The sequence below is a fragment of the Calidris pugnax genome, unplaced genomic scaffold (genome assembly GCF_001431845.1).
Source record: "Calidris pugnax isolate Ruff unplaced genomic scaffold, ASM143184v1 scaffold162, whole genome shotgun sequence".
Taxonomy (NCBI): Eukaryota; Metazoa; Chordata; class Aves; order Charadriiformes; family Scolopacidae; genus Calidris; species Calidris pugnax.
In genome coordinates, this window is record NW_015090900.1 from 1469693 (window position 1) to 1491163 (window position 21471).

At 56.9% G+C, this 21471-nt stretch overlaps 1 protein-coding gene across 1 annotated transcript in view; it reads right to left on the minus strand.

Annotated features, from left to right (window-relative positions):
• SLC9A1 (solute carrier family 9, subfamily A (NHE1, cation proton antiporter 1), member 1) overlaps positions 1 to 21471 on the minus strand; it is a 37925-nt gene that overhangs the window by 5998 nt on the left and 10456 nt on the right. Inside the window, exons 2-4 of the mRNA XM_014948704.1 lie at positions 3082 to 3542; positions 839 to 1089; positions 177 to 394 (exon numbers count right to left, since the gene is read on the minus strand). Of these exons, the coding sequence (XP_014804190.1) occupies positions 177 to 394; positions 839 to 1089; positions 3082 to 3542 (930 nt within the window). The remainder of the gene's footprint in view (positions 1 to 176; positions 395 to 838; positions 1090 to 3081; positions 3543 to 21471) is intronic.

Genomic DNA, 21471 nt, shown 5'->3' on the forward strand with positions numbered 1-21471 from the left:
CCTCAACCCCATCTCCTCCCAAAGCCAACCACCAGCAAGCCTGATGCCCATGGTAGATCAGTGCCACCCAGTCACCTCCATCTCCCCAGCAAGGCAAACTCGGACCTCGTGGCCTTGAGAGTTGCCCATCACCCAGGGCCATCCCCAAGGACTTTGCCACCACACGGACACCTCACCTAATACTCTCGCGATGAGGCAGAAGAGCAGCGTGCTGATGACGAAGGTCCAGTTCCAGTAGTGGTGGCCAGCCACGGTGGAGACACCCAGGAAGATGAAGATGAGGGTCTCGCTCACGCTGCTCCACATCTTAAGGAAATACTTGATGGTGGTGTGGGACTTGTGGGAGATGTTGGCTTCCACGTAGGGTCGCATGACCACGCCGGAGGCGATGAGCCTAGGGGCAAGGTTGGGGCACTCAGCAGCCATGGGGACATGGGGACAGCCCCAACCACTGGCCCTGCAGAAGTGTTTTGTGCTCTTATACCAAACCCCGGAGCTGGACAGGGCTTGAGAGACACCAGCAATTATTCAAGGCCTCCAAAGAAGGCAATATGAGGTTTCTCCTTCCTCCTGGCAGGAGCATCAGAGCCCAAGCAGCAAAAAACAACATCACCTTGCCCAGGAGGACGGGCAATGGGCTACCAGCACCCCAGGATCTGTGTGACAACTCAGAAGAGTCACTTCCCTCATCTGCCTCCCTGCGTACCCCAGCCCAAACACACCTCTGGCCCTCACTGGCCATGCTGGGACAGCCAGAGAGATGTGGTTACACCAGAGTACGTCTTCCAAAGGGTAATGGGGACAGGAAAGCTTCTTCTCCCACCCATGCCCAACTCACGCCATGATGCCGGAGAGGTGGAAGAGCTCGGCAGAGAGATACGCCATGTAGCTGTAGAGGAAGACGAAGAGGGGCTCGATGACTCGGATGTGGGAGGTGAAGCGGGAGGTGAAGGCAGCGATCACCCCGTAGATGACGCCCACGAAGACACCGCCCAGCGACACCACGAAGAAGCTGAGGAAGCCGAGGATGATATCGATGATGGTCACCTGCTCGAAGTTGGCGAACTCCTCAAAGAGGTGGTAGAGGACCTGGGAGGGAGAAGGGAGAAGGAGGTTCAAACTGTCCTGCTGGCCAAAGACAGCACCTCAGAGGAGAGCCTGCTCGGGGACCTTCCTTGGGAGAGGAGCAGCAAAGGGAGCCAGGCAGGTACCCGGCACAGCACATGTGAGATGAGGTGTGCCAGTGCTCGGTGAACCTGACCTGTGTCCTGCAATTCACCAAGCTTTAGAATCATAGAATCATAGAATGGTCTAGGTTGGAAGAGACCCTTGGGATCATCGAGTCCAACCATCTCCCCTACTCTACAAAGTCCTCCCCTACACCATGTCCCTCAGCACTGCATCTAAACGGCCCTTAAACACAGCCAGGGATGGGGACTCCACCCCCTCCCTGGGCAGCCTGTTCCAATGCCCGACCACTCTTTCGGTGAAAAATTCTTTCCTAATGTTCAATCTAAACCTCCCCTGTTGGAGCTTGAAGCCATTTGTGTCAAAAAAAGCTGGTGATGCGAGACACAGATCCACAGGGACCAGCTCCCCGTCCTCCATGGCTCACAGGGACATGGTGCCATCAAAGATGTGTCTGGGACAGCTCTGCTCTCCAACACAAACCCGACCGCTGTTCGGTCAAGGGCTGAACCAGCCAGAGCCTGTTCCTGCTTCCCAATGAGCAGGACAGATCCAGGCTGGGGGACACCTGACGTCCACATGGAGGGAAAAGCCAACATCTGCCCTTCTCAGCCCGGGGAAGAGCCCAAACCTTCTTGCAGCTAAAAGGCCAACCTCGCAGGAGGAGCCCAACCCCGGCTCCATCTCCTCCTTCCACCCCCAGACACGTTTACTGGAGTGGTTTTAAAGCAGAAGCTGACACAGGGGTGTCAGGATGGAAAATGGGCTTCAGAGCATCCTGCAGGGATGGCAGCGCTTGCGGGCGGCGAGAGGGCGAGGTGCCAGCTCCTGCCTGCCAGGGCCAGGTCCTGGGAGATGGGCAGGGACAGACGTGAGAGCAGAAGGCAACAACATTCCCCATGGATGGGAGAAGGGACACAGAACCTGCAGGGGGTCCCTCGGGTCAAAAAGCAGGGAGAAGTGCCCGGAAAAGCCCCTGCGGTGGGACAGCGTGTTCCTCGTCACCAGGAACCCCGTCACCAGCTCCGAAGGGGACAGCTGGGGAGATGGGAGGAGAGCCAGGAAAAAGCAGTGGGTTGGAAGTAAATATAGAGGTCAGCTCTGCAGAGGAGGACGCCGTGCTGATGGCCGAGCCAGCACCTGGACACAGAAGTCCACAGTGGGGTGGCCTGGCCCCCGAAACTCCCTGCAAAGCTGCTGCTCAAAGGCTGGGGTGACCCAGGTGGGATGCCAGCCTGGCCATGGCCCCCCAAGGCTCCCCTCCTCCCCATGGCTGGCCATGTCTTGCCCTCCCACCTCCTCGGTGGACAGAGAGCCAGGAAAACCACACGAGGAAGGAGAGGAGGGAGAAGCAGTGACATGGCAGCTCCTGCTCTCCTTCCCTGGCAGGATTGACATGGGCAGGAGGCAGGAATTTCACCCAGGAGAGCAGATTCCCAGGAGACCAAGGCATGGTTCTGGTTCCTCACTGAGAGGCAGGAGCTGGTTGGGCACGTGCCCTCGGTCTCCCCAAATCACCAAGTAAAAATGCTTCACCTCACCTCACCTCTGCGGTGTTTTAAGGTGCTATATTTAGCTTTGCACCTGCAAAAGGTTAGGAGCAAGCGGAGCTGCCACAGCTCAGCAATGGCCCAGTCTGCAGTTCTGCTCGCAGGGCTTGACTAAGAGCTGCCAGTCCTGGTGCCACCACCACCACCCAGAGATGCTCCACCAACCCGAACCCCTTGGCCGATCCCCCTCATCCACTGCTGGTGCCACCACCACCACCCAGAGATGCTCCACCAACCCGAACCCCTTGGCCGATCCCCCTCATTCACTGCTGGTGCCACCGCCACCACCCAGAGATGCTCCACCAAAACGAACCCATTGCCCAATCCCCCCTCGTCTACTTACGACCGTGACGGCGTCATTCAGCAGGGACTCCCCAAAGACCAAGATGTGGAGCAGCTCGTTGATGTGGATCTCCTCAAAGACGGCCAGCACGGCCACCGGGTCCACGGCCGAGATGATGCTGCCGAAGAGCAGGTTGGCCAAGAGGCCAATGTGGTTCAGGCCGGGGCCACCAAGTTGGCACACGGCGTACATCAGGCCACCCAAGAAGAAGGCATTCCAGAGCGTCCCCACCACGGCGAAGATGAGGATGGTGCCCAGGTTCTCGGTGAATTGGCGCAAGGGGAGGAAATAGCCGGCATCCAAGATGATGGGTGGGAGGAGGAAGAGGAAGAAGATGTCCGACTTGAGGATGGGGGGCTTTTCACCCACCCCTTTGATGAGCCCTCCAACCAAGAGGCCCACCACGATGAGCAGGCAGCTCTCGGGAACGATGTTGGATACCGAAGGGATCACGTGGAAGCCTGGAGAGGAGGAGGAGAGAGTGAGAGACGTGTTGGCTACACAACTGGAGGATGCTCTCTGCAGGAGGAGACCCCCGTGGGAGCCGGGGACTATTCCCAGCCCTCCCTGCACTCTTGGGGTTCATTTGCTCTTTGTGTGCCTCAGTTTCCCCTTCCAACCCCCTTCTTCCTCACGCTCCTGAGATGTAAAGTGGAAAGTGAAGCTTCACCAGGTCCACATGCCCTGGCATTCATAGAATCATAGAATCATAGAATTGCCCAGGCTGGAAGGGACCTCCAAAGGCCATCTAGTCCGACCCCCCCGCAGTCAGCAGGGACACCCCCAACTAGACCAGGTTGCCCAGGGCCTCGTCGAGCCTCTCCTTGAATATCTCCAGGGATGGGGCCTCAACCACCTCCCTGGGCAACCTGTTCCAGTGCTCCCCCCCCCTCACAGTGAAGAACCCTCTCCTCATCTCCAGGCTCAATCTGTTCCCCTCCAGCTTGAAGCCATTGCCCCTCGTCCTGTCACTGCAGGCCTTTCTAAACAGGCTCTCCCCAGCCTTCCTGTAGCCCCCTCAGGTACTGGAAGGCTGCTATTAGGTCTCCCCGGAGCCTCCTCTTCTCCAGGCTGAACAACCCCAGCTCCCTCAGCCTGTCCTCGGAGCAGAGGTGCTCCATCCCCCTGATCATCCTTGTGGCCCTCCTCTGGACCCTCTCCATCAGGTCCATGTCCTTCTTATATTGAGGGCATTGCTTGATCCTAGGTTGGAGAACACCAGCAAGCCCCAGTTCAATGGGGGGCAGCCGCCCTCTGGGCACCCTGGGGTCTCTTTGGGGACCCCCCCCCGTGATGGCCACCTGCGGCACAGCCAGTTCTCACAACACAAGCTGGCGCTGGCTCCAGCTCTTCCCAGTTTCGCTGCTAATCCCGGGAGCACGTAGGCAACTGGCATTTCCCTCCCGTCAGACGGCAGCCGGCCCACCCGGGCACCATCACACCCGGTGTGCCAGGAGCTGGCAGGAGGCACCAGCGCCGTGCCCGTCCCCACGTGTCCCTGGCACAGGGGACAGGGAGAGGAGGTGGCATCCTCAGCTCAGGGTTTGGAGCAGCTCCTTATTCCCCCCTCCTGCAGCTTCAGGAGCGAGATGGGAGGTTTTATTCGGGGCGGTGGTTGCGTTCCCTGCAAGCAGGGATGCTCCATGGCACGGAGCAGGGACAGGACACGTCCTCACGGTGCATCCTCGGGGTGCAAAGTAAGAGGGAAATCGTTGTCCCCTTTTTCCATCACAGCAAGACCCCAAATGCAGGGCTCTGGGCCAGCCAGGACCCACTGGGATGAGCCCCATCCACCCAACACAGCCCTGGTGGGCAAGCGGGCGGCACGATGCCAACAAAAGTAGAGCTTCAGCCAACGCGCCCCTACCCACAGAAGGATTTTTGGGTTCCCTGGATCCTCTCCCAGGCTCTTGTAATTATTATTTTGAAGCGTGGCACATTTGTTCCCTGGCAAGGGAAGCGGTTTAAAATAAGGAACCCTGCCTTGAGCATCTCGTGTTCCTCCGTTCCTTCCGGCCGGGCGGCTGTGCCATCTGCGCATCGTTTCACAACAGATTAAAAAAAAAAAACCAAAAAAAACCCAACAAAAAACACAAAACCACCACCCTTCCCTAACGAGCCCACCATCCTGATGATGACTGGGAGCCGCTCTGCGCCACGGTGAGCATCACCCCCCCCCTCTCTCTGTCCCCCCTCCGCAGGGACCACATCTGCGCCGCGCGGTGCCGGCTCATCCCTCCTCCACCTGCGCCGCACGAATCCGGCTCCGCTGGGAAAAGCAGTGGCTTTCCACAATCCCTCAGTGAGTCGGCCACCATGGCCACCCCCAGGGCCCCCCCCAAGGGCAGGATCAGACCACAGGTTGCTACCCGAGCTGCGGGCGCTGCCTCCGGCGTGGGCAGCACCGCAGAGGCCGGAAGATTCATCACACCTAAGGCTCCCTGCAGCCATTTCGGCAGCACCTGAGTGGTTCCTACAGGTCCCAGGTGGTGGAGCGATGGGGGAAGGAGACTCATTTCTACCTTGGTTTTGCCACAAAAGCATCGATCTCTGAGCAAACCAACCCGTCGCCCTCGGGATCAGGCATGAGAGGAAGCCGGGAGGAGCTGGGAAGCATCCCAGCTTTGTCCCAATGCTCTCCCAACATCTGAGACCTCCTAGGGTGGACGTAGCTCCTGCTTCACCCCCATGGGATGTTTCTTCTATCTCCGATCCCCCCTGGAGCCCATGCAAGCTCTGAGCATCCCAAGGCAGCCAGCTCCCCGTCGGAGCGGGGGCGATAATCCTTTTTCCCAGCCCAGCTCATGCCAACGCCAGGAATAATCAAGCCCTTCCAGCACCAGGGGGCAACGGCCCCATCTCAGCACACGCCAGGAACGGCCGGAATAAGGTTTAAAGCCACACAAGCAGCGAGGAGCCGGCAGCAAATCAGTTTTCCCTTGCTAAGTACCTTCCGTCATGAATAAAACACAAACACTGACAATTAAGCATCTCTCGCTCCTTCCCCCCAGGCCCCAGGATCCCATTAAACTGGAACATTCGCGTGCTGATGCGAATTCAACGTTTTCGACCCTTTCTGTAGGGCCCTAAAAATACACTCACAGGGGCTGCATGTTAATTATGCCTTTGATTTTGCTGAATCTCAGCCGTTTCTCACTCCCCGCTTTCTCCGCTCCGTATTTTTAGAGCACTCCCCAGCTCGTCGGTACCGATCCGTCGCTGGGATCCTGCTGGGATCCTGCTCCCAGTGCTGGGCTGGTATCCTGCTTTTGGGGTGGAGGGGATTAATGGGAAAAAACATTCTCACCACGGGAGTGATGCCACGGGGGGGGGCAAAGCATCCCCATCCCAGCTCTGTGCCTGAATTTCTCTCCCGGAGGAGGAGGAAGGTTGCAGCAGGAGCCTGGGTGATGAAGATGCCACGGGCACATCCAGGGGCAGTGGGAAGGGGAGTAAGTGATATTAGCCTTAATAATTATTATTATTATTATAATAATAAGCCTTAATAACCCCCAGGAGCCTGTTCCTGGCTGCTGTAGTAAAGGTTATTTGCACAGCAGGTAGTCCTGCTGCTCGCCCGCCTGTGTACCTACAGTTGCCACCCCCTTGTCCCCAAACTGGGTGGCCCTGCTGGGAACTGGGATCCATCTTCTGCAGTGGGAGCTGCAAATCCTCCACCACCAGCACAAACCCGGGAGGCAGGGGGGGCACGGCAAGACCCCCAGCATTTTTCCTCTGTTCAGCAGCAAGTGCTTCTTGCTGCCGGAGAAGGGCAGGAGGTGGCATCACAGGGCAGGAGAACACACGGAGCTGCTTTTCCCATGGAGAAGCACCCACTGGGTTTTGGCTGTTTTTCCCCAATTCCCCCCTCCTCCCAAAGAGGGAAGTCCCTCGAGACCCCATTTCCCTGAGAGCGACCCACGATCCCCAAATCTCCGGGGGCACGGACAGTCACCCACGTCTCTTCCTTTGGAAAACAAACTCCGTGGGAGCAGCTGCCCTATCAAGGGCATCAAACACCACTGGAACTATTAAAAGCAAGACCAGTTGAGTCAACATCAACCCCCAGAGCTTGAGCAAACAAGGAAAAGGAAACCCAGAAGTTAATAGTTCCTATTAAAATGACTCCTTGCCCATGCATGTGCCCAGCAAGGAGAACATGGGATCGCTCTCTGCTGGTGACCAGCTCCTCCTTGGGTTAGGGAAGAGTGGAGCTGGGGATGGACTTTCCAGTTTTAACAGGAGGACAGGAGGGATTCACCACCCTTCAAATTAGAGAGATTTCGGGCAAGGGAAGCTGTTGCACGGCGATGCTCGCGCTGCAAAACTTTGCTCTGCAGCTTCTGAACATGGGTTGACTTAACATTTTCATAGAATCATCTTAGAATCATAGAATGGTTTGGGTTGGAAGGGACCTCAAAGATCATCGAGTTCCAACCCCCCTGCCCTGGGCAGGGACACCTCCCACTAGAGCAGGTTGCTCAAAGCCCCATCCAGCCTGGCCTTGAACCCCTCCAGGGATGGGGCAGCCACAACTTCCCTGGGCAACCTGTTCCAGTGTCTCACCACCCTCATAGTAAAAAATTTCTTCCTGAAGAAGAATTTTTTGGTTTTGGTGGCAGCAGATTCGCACGGGGCCATTTCCAACCCAAACATGGGCAATGGAGGGCAACATCAGGACTTTTCATTCGCTAACTTCAGTGGTGACAAGAACCACTGGGGTCTGTTGGATTCTGCAGCAAAGCAGGTTACTTTTCCCCTCGGTGCATAAAGCTGGCTTGAATTTTGGAGGCCATGGAAGCTGAACGAAGCCATCTGAGCACAGCAAAACCCCCTTTCGGTCTCCAGACTTTGCAAGGGGTCGGTTCTCACCCCAGGAAACCCGAGGGCTCCCATTTCTGCTGCTCAAGGTTCATCCCCATCCTCCCGAGGGGGGGACCTGGGCTGCTTTTCCCAAGGTCCTGGCTGCAGGCGGATGCAGCGCCATGTAAATATTTACTCCCAAACGAACAGCTTGGGGAGAGACTCCGACCTACGTGTGGGTTTTTTGTTTTTTTTTCCCTTCCTGGGCTGTATCTGGGTTACTGCAGCCCCGGCGCAGGGGGGCTGGATGCTCTGCCTGGAGTTACATAAAGCTCCATCCAGCAGCATCTGCTCCTTCCCTGCCCAATGACTCAAAAGCCACCATTTCTGCTCTGCCTCCAGCCTCAGCCTGGGCAGCTGGAGGGATACAGAGGGATTTATAGGGAGGGAAGGGTGCTGGGCACCCAACCCAGCATCCCCACCCCAGGGGGAGAGCTGCTGTCACAGGGAGCCAGATCCCACAGGAGCACTCGCCCGAGGTGATGCTTCTTGCACTGCAGGGAAAGCAGAGGCCATCTCCATGCCTGCTCACTGCAATTTGGGAAACCTTCTCTCAAGGCCACAAGGGGATGATTTGCAGCTCTGGAGGTGGCTCCGGTGCCAAAAACCTACTGCAAAAGGGAGCGGGGAGCATCCCTCTTTGCTGGGCACAGCCTCACCCCAGGGCAGAAAGCCCCAAGGACCAGAGTGTGGCCAGGAGGTGGAGGGAGGTCATTCTCCCCCTCTGCTCTGCACTGGGGAGGCCACCACTGGAATCCTGCGTCCAGTTCTGGGCTCCCCAGTTCAAGAGAGACAGGGAACTGCTGGAGAGAGTCCAGCGTAGGGCAACAGAGATGGTGGAGGGATTGGAGCATCTCCCTGATGAGGAAAGGCTGAGAGAGCTGGGGCTCCTGAGCCTGGAGAAGAGAAGGCTGAGGGGAGACCTTCTTCATGCTTCCAAGGATCTAAAGGGTGGGTTGAGGGAGGATGGAGCCAGACTCTTTTCAGTGGTTCCCAGTGACAGGACGAGGGGCAACGGGCACAAGCTGGACCATGGGAAGTTCCACTCCAATGTGAGGCAGAACTTGTTTGGGGTGAGGGTGGCAGAGCCCTGGCAGAGGCTGCCCAGGGAGGGTGTGGAGTCCCAAATCTGGAGATCTCCAAGCCCCACCTGGATGCTCCTGAGTGATGTGCTCTGGGCAGCCCAGCTTTGGCAGGGCAGTTGGACTGGATGGTCTCTAGAAGGTCCCTTCCAACTCTGACAATTGCATGATTCCGTGACCACGGGCACCGTGTCCTATAGAATCTATAAGGTCTTGGTGTTTCCCCGTCCCACCCATGCCGGGCTTCTCTTCCTCCCCATCACCCCGGCAGCTGCAATATTGCTCCATCCATAGGGCAGGGGACCCAAGGTCAAGCTCCGTCAGAGCTCTGGCAGAGCTCCCCGGGTTGTAAAACCCTCTCTCGAAGCTGCGCAGAAAGAACATTTTAATAACATTTTAATCAAACACTTCAAGAGAACCTTTGAGGAGGGAAGAAAGGAGGAGAAGCCTTCACGTGCTTCCCTGCTCCAGGCCAGGTCTGGGAGATGTCTACGACTCCCACCGCTGGAGTTGGAGCCCTAAGAGCGATCACCACGGCCCTAAGAAATACTGGTGCTTAGAGACAATAAATAAGACATAAAATATAATATATATATGTTAAAATATATATATAAATATAATGCTGTTCCTGGAGGCAGCCTGCACCACGAGACAGTGTGCCAGCCCTGGGGACATACACTATGAGGTCCCCCCCAGCTCCCAAAGCCACCTCCCCAGCTCCTCCCCAGTCCCTGCAGCTGGTGGCCACCAGCCACCACGTCCCTCTCCAGCCACAGGTTGAGTTTGCCCGGGATCAACGTCCCCTCCTTCCACAAGAAGAGGAAGAAACCTGAAGGGGGAGGGAAGAAAACCCACTGGGGTGGTGTTTCGAGTCGGAGCTGGGTCGAGAGAGGGGAGGAAGGAGGACCAGGAGCAGGCGGTGCGGTGGGAAGGGCTCGGTGTATTCATGGTTAAATGGGATGCTCCAGTGGCTTCACCCCAGCACCCACGCACTGGGAGAAAGCCGGGCTGCTTCCAGGAAGGTGCCCGTCAGCTGAGAAGAGGCAGAAGGAATGAGAACGGTTACAAAAGCACCCCGTCCTCCCAGGCTCTGGAAGTTTATTCCAGCGGCTGCAGGCTCCGGCAGGCAGGCAGCCCCGGGAGAGGAATTACACAATTATTAACCAGGGATTAAGCAGCTCTTCCACCCCCTGAGTGATTTTTTTTTTTGCTGGAAGGAGGTAGAGGAGGAGTTAGTCTGAGCGAGGGGGTGGTGAAGCCCCCCCAAGGTGATGCTCGTTGCAGCCCCCGGGGGACCCTTGGGTGCTTGTTTGGGCTGCAGGATGCGTGCTGCGGCGCTGGAAAACACTGGGGAGAAGGCAGGGGAACTGGGAAGGTGCTGGAAAAGCCCTGGGAGAAGGCAGGGGAACGGGGAAGGTGCTGGAAAAGCCCTAGGAGAAGGCAGGGGAACAGGGAAGGTGCTGGAAAAGCCCTGGGAGAAGGCAGGAAAACTGGAAAGGTGCTGGAAAAGCCCTGGGAGAAGGCAGGGGAAGGGGGAAGGTGCTGGAAAAGCCCTGGGAGAAGGCAGGGGAACAGGGAAGGTGCTGGAAAAGCCCTGGGAGAAGGCAGGGGAACGGGGAAGGTGCTGGAAAAGCCCTGGGAGAAGGTGGGGGAACAGGGAAGGTGCTGGAAAAGCCCTGGGAGAAGGCAGGGGAACGGGGAAGGTGCTGGAAAAGCCCTGGGAGAAGGTGGGCGAACTGGGAAGGTGCTGGAAAAGCCCTGGGAGAAGGCAGGGGAACCAGGAAGGTGCTGGAAAATGCCCAGGAGAAGGCAAGGGAACCGGGAAGGGGCTGGAAAATGCCCAGGAGAAGGCAAGGGAACCGGGAAGGGGCTGGAAAATGCCCAGGAGAAGGCAGGGGAACCGGGAAGGGGCTGGAAAATGCCCAGGAGAAGGCAAGGGAACTGGGAAGGTGCTGGAAAAGCCCTGGGAGAAGGCAGGGGAAGCGGGAAGGAGGCGGCGAGGGGGAGCAGGCATGCTCAGAAGGGCTGCCCTTCTGAAGGACACTGCAGAGAGCACTGGGCTGGAGGGGACACACGTGGCTCAGCAGCACCAGGGCCCCTCTAAGGCCACTTTAACCCTTTAGGACACTGGGTTGGCAGGGTCCGGGTGGGCCATACAGAGGGGCAGGCGCCCTGCATCGTCCCCAAACCCATCAGCCCGGCGGCGAGGGATGCAGGAAGGTGGGGGGACCCCACGGGGACACGGGGTGCCCTGCCACACGGATGCTTTGCTGGATGAGCCACAAAGTCACCGATGTGTCACCAGCCACGGGGACTAGTCATCTGCAAAGCCATTACTCAGCACCGTCGCCTACTTTTTCCTCTGCTTAGAAGAAACACAGGGGCAGGGAGGGGGGCTGGGCTCCAGGGTCTGCAAAGCACCGAGACCACCCTGACCTGGTGCTCACACACTGTATTTTGGGGTGATAACGGGTTGAGGATGTGGGGCTAAGCCCCAGAAACAGAACATTTTGCCATTTCCCAGGGGAAAACCCATCTCAGGTTGCAGCTTCTCTCCATTTATCCCCAAAAAGAAAGGGCTGGATTCCTCTCTTCCCCCACTGGCCGATCGGCTGCTGCTGCAGTTGCCCAAAGATCAGCCAGGCTTTGCTGATTGCTGGTGGCCTCTGGCACAAGCCTCATGGGACATCTCAAAGCTGCTGAGAGTGTGTCTCAGCCCCGCTGTGCACCCTCCCTGGTAAAATAGAGTAAAATCCATCACTCTGCCTGCAGAGACAGGGAGCGAGGAGCCTGGGGAAGGGCAGGGAGAGAGAGCTGTGTGCGTCCGGCACCGGCACGGGGACCAGACGTAACGGGGAAGTCTCCAGGGAAGGGGCTGAAAATTGAACTTGCTGGAAAGGAATTAAATAGCTGGTGATTTACACCTAAAAATAGAGCGGAGCCTCGGCTCATGTCACCCTGCGAGGGGGGGGCAGTAAAACCAGGGGACTTAAATTACAGCCGTTACATCTCCCAAGCTCCAACGTCACCGTCTGCCCTGAGCCCCCCGCCCCACCGAGTGCCACCTTGGGAGGGCACATGGGGGGCTCTGCCACAGGTCGGTGGGAAATGAACTGCCCCTCGGCTTTGCCAAATCCTTCTCGGCTTCACCAAATCCTTCTCTGCTTCACCAAACCCTTTTCTTTCTGCTTCACCACGGAGCAGAGCTTTAACGCAGGTCCAGATCTCCTGAGTGCTCTCCTGCCGCTCTCTTTGGGCTGGTTTCAGCAATTTGGGTTGGTTGGAGCAACCTTTAAGAGAAGTATCCCATGGCCTCAACATCCCAAAACGGAAAAGCTTGGATTTTCCACCCCAAAATGATATTTCCTGGTTAGAAGTTGACTTTTTTTGTTGTTGTTGTTTTAAAGATACAGGTACAGAAAGAGCTCCTAAGCAAAACAATTTCCTCCAGATCAACCCAAATGTTTCGTTCAAGCCTCATTATTTTCTTGTCGCTAATTACGAAGAAAAGCCAAGAACCAGGACGATAATTAATTTATCCTGCTTTTTGTGGCTCACTGAGTCAATGCAGACACCACCCAGGGGTCAGCACCCACCCAAATCCTGACGTGGGCAGGGGGAGAGAAGGGAAAAGCAAGACCCCAGCCTTAATTTCGGGGGGAGTCGCTCTTCTGCACCCCAGCCACCTGGGGCTGCGACCAGGTTAAAATCCACGAGCATCCTAAACTGCACTGAATCCTCCTGGCGTTTTCAGTCTGCAAGAAGTGGGGATCCAGGATAACTGTTTTAAGCCGAGAGCATCCACATGGGATGCAGGAGGGGAAGGGGATGCAGGAGGGGAGGGGGATGAATCTCCGAGCTGGGACCCCGCAGGGTCCATCCATCCCAACACAAGGTCCCCAACCACGATTGTGATTGTGACCAACTCCCAGAGCTCAGTTCTGAGCTGGATCCCACCCAACGCCCCTACAAATCCCGTGGCTGCCGTAAATAGCCATTAATAGCCGTTGCTAATTGCCCAAGGTATGGTTTTATTTTCTCTCGGCGTGACGTTCACGGCCCCCTTCCCTACAGACCTTGCTCAAACAGCTGGGTCCCACCTCGCAGCCGCCGAATTGCCCCTTGTTTTCCCTCCCTTCCTCCCGTACTGCAAACAAACTGGGGGCAAATGGAAATTTCCCTGCGATATGGAGACGGAGAGCCGCCTGGTACAGCCTCCAGCTCACTCCATCTCCTGTATTCAGCCCTAACGCCCACGGGGAGGCAAGTGTGCACCAGAAGGTGACCTGCCCGGACCTCTCCTGCTTTGCAGAAGATAAGAACTGGGGTGATAGCATCGGGCCAGCCCACCAATGAGTCAAAAAACCCTGAAAGCTACGGAACAAAAAGCAGCCACCCTCAGGTACCAGCCCTCCAGCGAGTCGGCCACGGCCGCTGAGAACTTGCAGAGCTCGCCAAGGACTCGTGCAAACCGCCTTGGTCAAGCCCTTAAAAGTGAGCAAAAACCAGCCACGTTAGCAAAAGTGAGGTGGTGGGGCCAGTGCAGCATCGCAGCCCTTCATCCCAGGCAACGGGCAGGAGGGTTTTCCACATCTCTATGGCCAGGAGGGGATGCTGGGGTGGATTTTGCAGTGGGGTTGCCATGGCTGATGGCTTCCCCTGGCACCATCCTACCTCGGCAGCAGTTTGGGGCCAGTTCTCACTGGTGGGCATCCCCTGATGGGAGGGGAGACAAGTCTAGATACCCTGCACCCGCTGAGGCTGGTCCCCTGGGCACCTCTGGGGAGCAGAGCCCGCACCCCAGAATAGGAGAAACAGGGAAAAAACTGCAACCAGAGCCTTCCTCCCCGGGAGGATGCTGAGAGCTGCCCCGTGCATGTGGGGGGATGGATGCCAGGGCATCAGCAGGAGCGATGCTGGCCTGGCACTCTGCAAGGGGCCAAGGGGAGGATGGCTCAGAGCTGGTCGGGGGGACAAGACTGTGCTGTTTCATGCCCGGAGCCTTTCCTAGAGCACTTATTTGGAGCCATTTCATGCATTTCAGCTGCCGTGATGAACAACAGCAGTGGGGACTGGTGATAACGGAACGGGTCCGGCCTGCTGTTGCACCAGCTTTTATGGCAGGGTCCATTGGGGAGGGTGGGCAGGGGATACCCCTCCTCCCCATGGCTGGGGGCACAGAGGGAAAGGAGCTGAGCTACGCTGGGCACGAGCCCCCCATGCAGGAATGTGCCTCTGAGTCCTCCATCATCGTGCCAGGGCCTTGCCTTCCCCTGGGGTGCCAGCTCAGCCTCCCCTGGGGTGCCAGCTCAGCCTCTCCTGGGGTGCCAGCTCAGCCCTTCCTGGGGTGCCAGCTCCACCGAGGGCTGTACCAGGCATCGCCTGGCTCCGACAGGATGCAGGGGTGCCAAACTTCACCCCCTGCTGATGCACCCCCCTTCCCAGCCGTGGGCAATGTCAGCAGAGAAATGCCCAAGGACCATGATGGCACCACCAGGGGACCACAAGGTTGTCCTTTGAGCGTTGGGGCTGGACTGGGAGACCCAGAAGCTGGACTGGAAGACCCGGAAGCTGGACAGGGAGACCCAGAAGCATCCCCAAAAAGATGAGCAGCCGGGGGGGAACGCAACCGACGGTGTCACTGCAGCAGAGGGAATCACGAGCCGCATGCAGATGAGCCCAGCTCCCTGCCTGACCTGACACCCCCCTCTTAAGAAGCACAACGCACCCCTTGGCAAAGGAAAATCTCATTTTCTCTGCCCAGAGCCCCGCTGGAAGGTCACCGGGGTGGAGGAGGAGGATGCTGTGCTGCAGCCAAGTGAAACCACTGGGGTGGCAGGACCTGGATGGCAGCGCTGCAGTGCTGCAGAGCGGGAGGAGGATGGATGCAAGGCTCCCTCCCAGGCGTGCAGGGAGAGCCGTGAATCATCGGCAGGCACCCTGGATATCAGCCTGCCAGGATGGGCGGACCCCCCCTTTTTGCAGAAAGCCACTGGAGAGGCTTATAAACAAGCTGTTTACGCAGACCCAGAGAGCTTCCAACGACAAATAACAAGGAGACATCCCTTCCCTGGAGCCCGATCCAGGCTCAGCACCAACTCGCCCCTCCAGCCACAAAACCAGGGACGGTTTGCCCGCTCAGTTATTCCCCCCCATCCAAAGGGGTTGTCCTCCCTCTCTCTTCCCGAGGCAGCTCAGGGAAGCCCTCCCAGACCTTCTCATGGTCCAACGCCCGGCGTTCCCCACTGCCCTGCAAACCAGACAGCAACCATTTGCTGCCCACGACTTTGCAGGGAAGTGCCAAAGAGCCGCCGGCGATTCCTCCCAATTAAACCTCACCGCCCTGACCCAGAAGGTCTGGTCAGCCAGGCCAGCCAGCGACAGCCCGAGCCCTCTCTAATCTTCCCCCCCTCTGCCTTCCCCAACTCTAAAAGAGACACTAATTAATTAAGATCAACCTCATGGTCCAACGCCCGGCGCTCCCTGCTGCCCTGCAAACCAGACAGCAACCATTTGCTGCCCACGACTTTGCAGGGAAGTGCCAAAGAGCCGCCGGCGATTCCTCCCAATTAAACCTCACCGCCCTGACCCAGAAGGTCTGGTCAGCCAGGCCAGCCAGCGACAGCCCGAGCCCTCTCTAATCTTCCCCCCCTCTGCCTTCCCCAACTCTAAGACACTAATTAATTAAGATCAACCCAACCTAAACAGTTCGCTCCGCCGTGCTGCGGGGAGCAGCTTGCAGCAAGCCCTAATTGTGGTGCTGGCACACGTCAGTGGGAAAGGGACCCATCCTGCTCCCACACAGCCTCTCTGGGTGCTCTCACCCTCTGCTTTCGCTCCTCTTGGGCTGGGGTTTAGGTGAGACTCAGCTTAGGAACCAGTCTGCCCGGGCTTCCAGCTCCTCCCAGCAGAGCTGGACCTCTCCTGGGGCACCCACTGCAAAGAGCCAGGTTTGTGTCCAGTTTTGGGCCCGCAGCCTCTCTGGGTGCTCTCACCCTGTGCTTTCACTCCTCTTAGGCTGGGGTTTAGGTGAGACTCAGCTTAGGAACCAGTCTGCCCGGGCTTCCAGCTCCTCCCAGCAGAGCTGGACCTCTCCTGGGGCACCCACTGCAAAGAGCCAGGTTTGTGTCCAGTTTTGGGCTTCCTACCATAAAAAAGACATCGAGGTGCTGGAGCGGGTCCAGAGAAGGGCGACAAAGCTGGTGAGGGGTCTGGAGCACAAGTCTTATGAGGAGAGGCTGAGGGAGCTGGGGGTGTTCAGCCTGGAGAAGAGGCTGAGGGGAGACCTTATTTTCTCTCCAACTCCCTGAAAGGAGGGTGTAGAGAGATGGGGGTCGGTCTCTTCTCTCAAGTCACAGGCGACAGGATGAGAGGAAACGGCCTCAAGTTACGCCAGGGGAGGTTCAGGCTGGATATTAGGAAAAATTTTTCCACCGAAAGGGTTCTCAGCCATTGGAATGGGCTGCCCAGGGAGGTGGTGGAGGCACCATCCCTGGAGGTGTTCAAAAGAGGGGTTGATGTAGTGCTGGGAGATGTGGTTTAGTGATGGTGTTGCTTTTTGTTTGTTGTGTGGGTGTCTATTTTTGTCAAAGTCAGGTTGACGGTTGGACAAGATGATCTTGAAGGTCCCTTCCAACCTGGAAGATTCTGTGATTCTGTGATTCTTTTATTAGGCCTGCTCAAAATGCTCAAGTCCAGCTGCTGCCGCTCTCCTGGTGTTTTGGAAGGATCTAAACCCCAATGAGGACGCTGTTGTCCTGTAGAAAACTCCGTGGGGTTTTTTGGTATAAATGATGTGTGCCGGGGAGAGCCCAGCCTTGCTGTCTTGCCTGCTTGATGCACCCATCCCGAGATGGTGGAGGAGGCTTAAAATGAGTCTTGGAGCAAGAGCAGGAGGAATTTGACATGGCAGTTTGTCCCCGCGTGCCTCCGTTCCTGCCTGCCCAGCCCCTGCTGGACGGATGCCACAGGCTGGTAAAGATTCACAGGGTCCCGCCTTAGAAAAACCCTGCGTGGAGCTGCCTGAAGGCTTCAAACAGGTTTGTTAATCTCAGCCTGTGGTTTGGGAGCGGCCTCGTAACGTGCCCGTTAGAGGAATGTAGGCACCGAGTCCAGCGGGGGTTGGGGTTACCGGAATACCCTGCAGTCACCGGAGGTTTCTAATAGCCAAGCTTGGCACGTAGCACCCAACCCTCAACCGGTTCCTCAAAGCTCCTCTGGAGGAGAACGTTGGGTTTCGCAGCACCTCGTGGTGGCCCAGCTCTGGAGCTGGAGGAGCCGTTCTGTTCACAGCTGGGCACGGCTGGGACTGGAAGAGGTTTCTTCAAGGTGTGATGGGTCCAAGCTTTGAAGCCTCCTGACCCATCACCACTTGCTCCTGCAGCATCTCCAGTTGGCCCCGCGTTTTCCTCCCTGTTTAAAAAAGCTGTAGCTGCTGTGCGAGAGTCCAGGGCGCCGTGGGTTTCTCAGTCTTTAATCGCAATTAGGACGTTCTTAATATCTGCTTTTCTTGCAGAGTGTCCTTGGCTTTTCTTCTGATTTGAAGGAGAAGCGTTATCTAAACATAGGACTGGAAACTGGGAGCTGCTGGGATCTCACACCAGCTCTCGCGCCGTTCACTTGGGGACTGGGGCAAGTCCATTTAATGTCTTTTGTTTCTCATTTCCTTTTTACAGCTGGGAGGAAATTAATACCAGCTCTATAAAAGACTCCCAATTGATCTGTTAATTTCTTGTGAGTGCTTCGGAGATAAAACGAGGGTACGTGCCTTTGCTGCCTCGCTTCTCCCTGCTCTCAAAAAAACAATATTCAAGTGTTTCTACTAAACATCTCCGTCTGTGGATTGCTGTCACGGCACGTTATGGCAGTGCCCGGGCACCTTCTCCTCCCAGGAGGCTGATGCTGGCATCGTTGGCATCCCCAGTGTGTTCCCAAGTGCTCTCTCCACCCAACCACGGTGCCGTTGGGCAAGTGGCCGGCTGTGGACCACCCCAGCCTGGTGGGAGGGGGGACGTTGGTCCCAAAAGGCTGCTGTGGTGCCCATCACCTCCCGCAAGGTGATCCCTCAGGGATATCATCTGTGGATGCTTCCAGGAGCATCCCTGGGGTCATCCTGCTGTGCCACCGCTGCACGTCACGCCTGGGGCCACACCGGTGCCCTGGTGCGACGTACGTGAGGGGGGAAAAATGCACAAAAAAACGGGCTTTTTCAGGCTTGCCTGTGAGTTGGGAGCTGAATCAGGGGTGGGTGAATCAGGGTGAATACAATCGCTCCTCCCTGCCCTGCCCTGCCTGCGAGGGCAGCCTGGCACTTGCCTGCCTGTTTTCGGGAGGTTTTCCTGGATACGGGTCTCCCCCCAAAACAGAATCACAGAATCTTCTAGGTGGGGCCTCACCAGTGCCCAGTACAGGGGGATGATCACCTCTCAGGCCCTAACGCTGTTCCTGATACAGGCCAAGATGCTGTTGGCCTTCTTGGCCACCTGGGCAAGAAAGAAGGGACCCTTCTAGACATGGGAAGGTCTAGAAAAACTGCTTATGCTCCAGGGAAAGAGGGGTTTGGGAGCTAAACATGACCAGCCACACTCCTCCTGGATCGCTGCAGCCGTGGCAGGACGCGCTGGATGCCATGAATAGCTGGGTGAGGAGGGGTCAGCACCACATGGAGGCCTCAAGCTGGGGGATTTCGATGACAAAACCATCTGAATTCTTTTCGACGTGGTGCAGAGTTAAACCTCTCGCTGTGTAGTGTGGATACGCACAGAATCTTCATGGTTGGAATCACAGAATCAGAATCACAGAATCTTCTAGCTTGGAAGGGACCTTAAAGATCATCTTGTCCAACCGTAAAACCCTCAAAGGAAGGGACCTTTGAGATGATATCGAGTCCAACCACAAAAAAACCCCAAAAAACCAACACACACACCCCCCCAAACACACCTCAACAACCTCAGGCACTAGAGCATGCCCTGAAGGGCCAGGTCTACACGTTTCCTAAATACCTCCAGGGATGGTGACTCCCCCACCTCCCTGGGCAGGCTGTTCCAGTGCCTGACCACCCTCTCAATAAAGTCATTCTTCCCAATATCTACTCTAAACCTCCCCTGCCCCAACTTCAGACCTTTTCCTCTGCTCCTGTCATGATTCCCTTGGGAGAAGAGGCCAACCCTCACCTCTCTGCAACCTCCTTTCAGGGACTTGTAGAGGGCAATGAGGTCCCCCCTCAGCCTCCTCTTCTCCAAACTCAACATGCCCAGTTCCCTCAGCCTCTCCTCGTTTGACTGTTCTCTACTGAATTGCTCTGGAGCAGAAGGAACTCAAGGCGATGAGAAGAGACGGTACTTGGTCACCCAAAATAAAGGTGATGGTCACTCTCCCAGCTCTGTCCCCTCAACCCCATGGCCTGGCATTTAACCCATGGCTCCCGCTGGCCCTCCAAGCCTCGGGAAGAGTTAAAAGCTGAGCCAGCCCGAGGTGACCAGGGACAAGCTCTCCAGGCAGAGCCATGCCAATCGCCCTTCCCAGGAAGGGCAGATTTCCTACTGGGAACACGGGCAGGAAAGACAAACAAAAGCTTTTCAGGAAATAACCTGTTGGTCTCCACTCCGACGACGACGGGGCGGGAGGCGGTAATTGCAATTAGCACTGATTACTACTGGGCTTTGCAAACCCGGACGAAGCCACACCACTCGCAGCACACGCCAGCAGGGAGAGGAGAGCCAAGGCGAGCGCCCGCCGACACCTTCGCCTCTTCCCCCGGCTTTTGGCCACGTGGAGATCCCACCAGCTGAGCCCAGGCTGGTGAGAACCATCCCCTTCAGACACCATTCCAACCTTCCAGCATCTCCCCCTGTCCCCCCGCCCTGAGCTGGGATGCAGGCGATGCTATTTCACACCCAGCCAAGCTACCAGAAGAGCTCCCAGGAGCAGATGCTCTCCCTTCTCCGCAGGATTCACAGGCAGGAGAGGAGCCCAAACGCTGCAAAACGCTTCCCCCCCCACCTCCAGGGAGCAGGGCTGCCGTGGGAAAAGCACTCTCAAGGGAAACTGAGGCACCAGCAGGGCTGGATACACCAGCTCATCTCTTGAAAGACCTGGGGGTGCTTAAGTCTGTGCCCGTGGCGTTCGTGCTGTTAAAACCTCCAGCAGCAGGGTGGGAAGCTGCCGTCTCTCCAAACACATCATTAAGATTTAGCGTGTCGTGACTCCGAAATGCCAAATGATTCCAGGCACTGAAAAAAAAAAAAACAACCCACCCTGCAGTAAATCTGCAAAAGGGAGTCTGCTCCTGCCAGCGTCTTGCAGGCTCGGTGAAGAGAGGGGGATTATTTCCCCACCAGCACCCTCTGCTAAGCAGAATTGAAGAGCTGTCCCCCGAGGTTGATCGCATTGCGACTTTCTGGAGACAAAGACCATTGATGCTCTGATGTTTATGAGTCACTTCTGGGCAACCCAAGGAAACGCATTTGTTCTCTTCCGATTACAAAAAGTACTCTGCATCCTCCGGCTTTCCGCTCGGGGATCTCAAAACATCACCTCCACGTCAAACAAGTCCCTACCTTGTCCCCACCGATTCCATCACACGGGTGGGTCAAGCTCTCTTGGGAAGCAACCCCAAGCCATGGGGTGGCAAATCCCCAAAGGTGACACACCACTGAAGGTGACAGACCTCCAGATTTATTCTCACTTCTCCACTCCAAGCAACCATCAGTTTTCACTCTCACCTTCTCTGACAAACAGGCAGCGGTGTGTGTGTGCGTGCCCGTCTGTCGAGCTTTTCGTTTCATTTCTTCCTTCCCAGGCAGAAACACAAGGAATCACGGAATCACCGAATCATGGAACTGTCAGAGTTGGAAGGGACCTTCTAGAGATCATCCAGTCCAACCCCCCTGCCAAAGCAGGGCTGCCCAGAGCACATCACTCAGGAGCATCCAGGTGGGGCTTGAAAATCTCCAGATTTGGGACTCCACACCCTCCCTGGGCAGCCTGTCCCAGGGCTCTGCCACCCTCACCCCAAACAACTTCTGCCTCACATTGGAGTGGAACTTCCCATGGTCCAGCTTGTGCCCGTTGCCCCTCGTCCTGTCACTGGGAACCACTGAGAAGAGTCCGGCTCCATCCTCCCTCAACCCACCCTTTAGATCCTTGGAAGCATGAAGAAGGTCTCCCCTCAGCCTTCTCTTCTCCAGGCTCAAGAGCCCCAGCTCTCTCAGCCTTTCCTCATCAGGGAGATGCTCCAATCCCTCCATCATCTCTGTTGCCCTACGCTGGACTCTCTCCAGCAGTTCCCTGTCTCTCTTGAACTGGGGAGCCCAGAACTGGAGGCAGGATTCCAGTTGTGGCCTCCCCAGTGCAGAGCAGAGGGGGAGAATGCTCTCTCGACCTCCTGGCCACCCTCTTCCCTACACAGCCCAGGATCCCATTGGCCTCTTGGCCACAAGGGCCC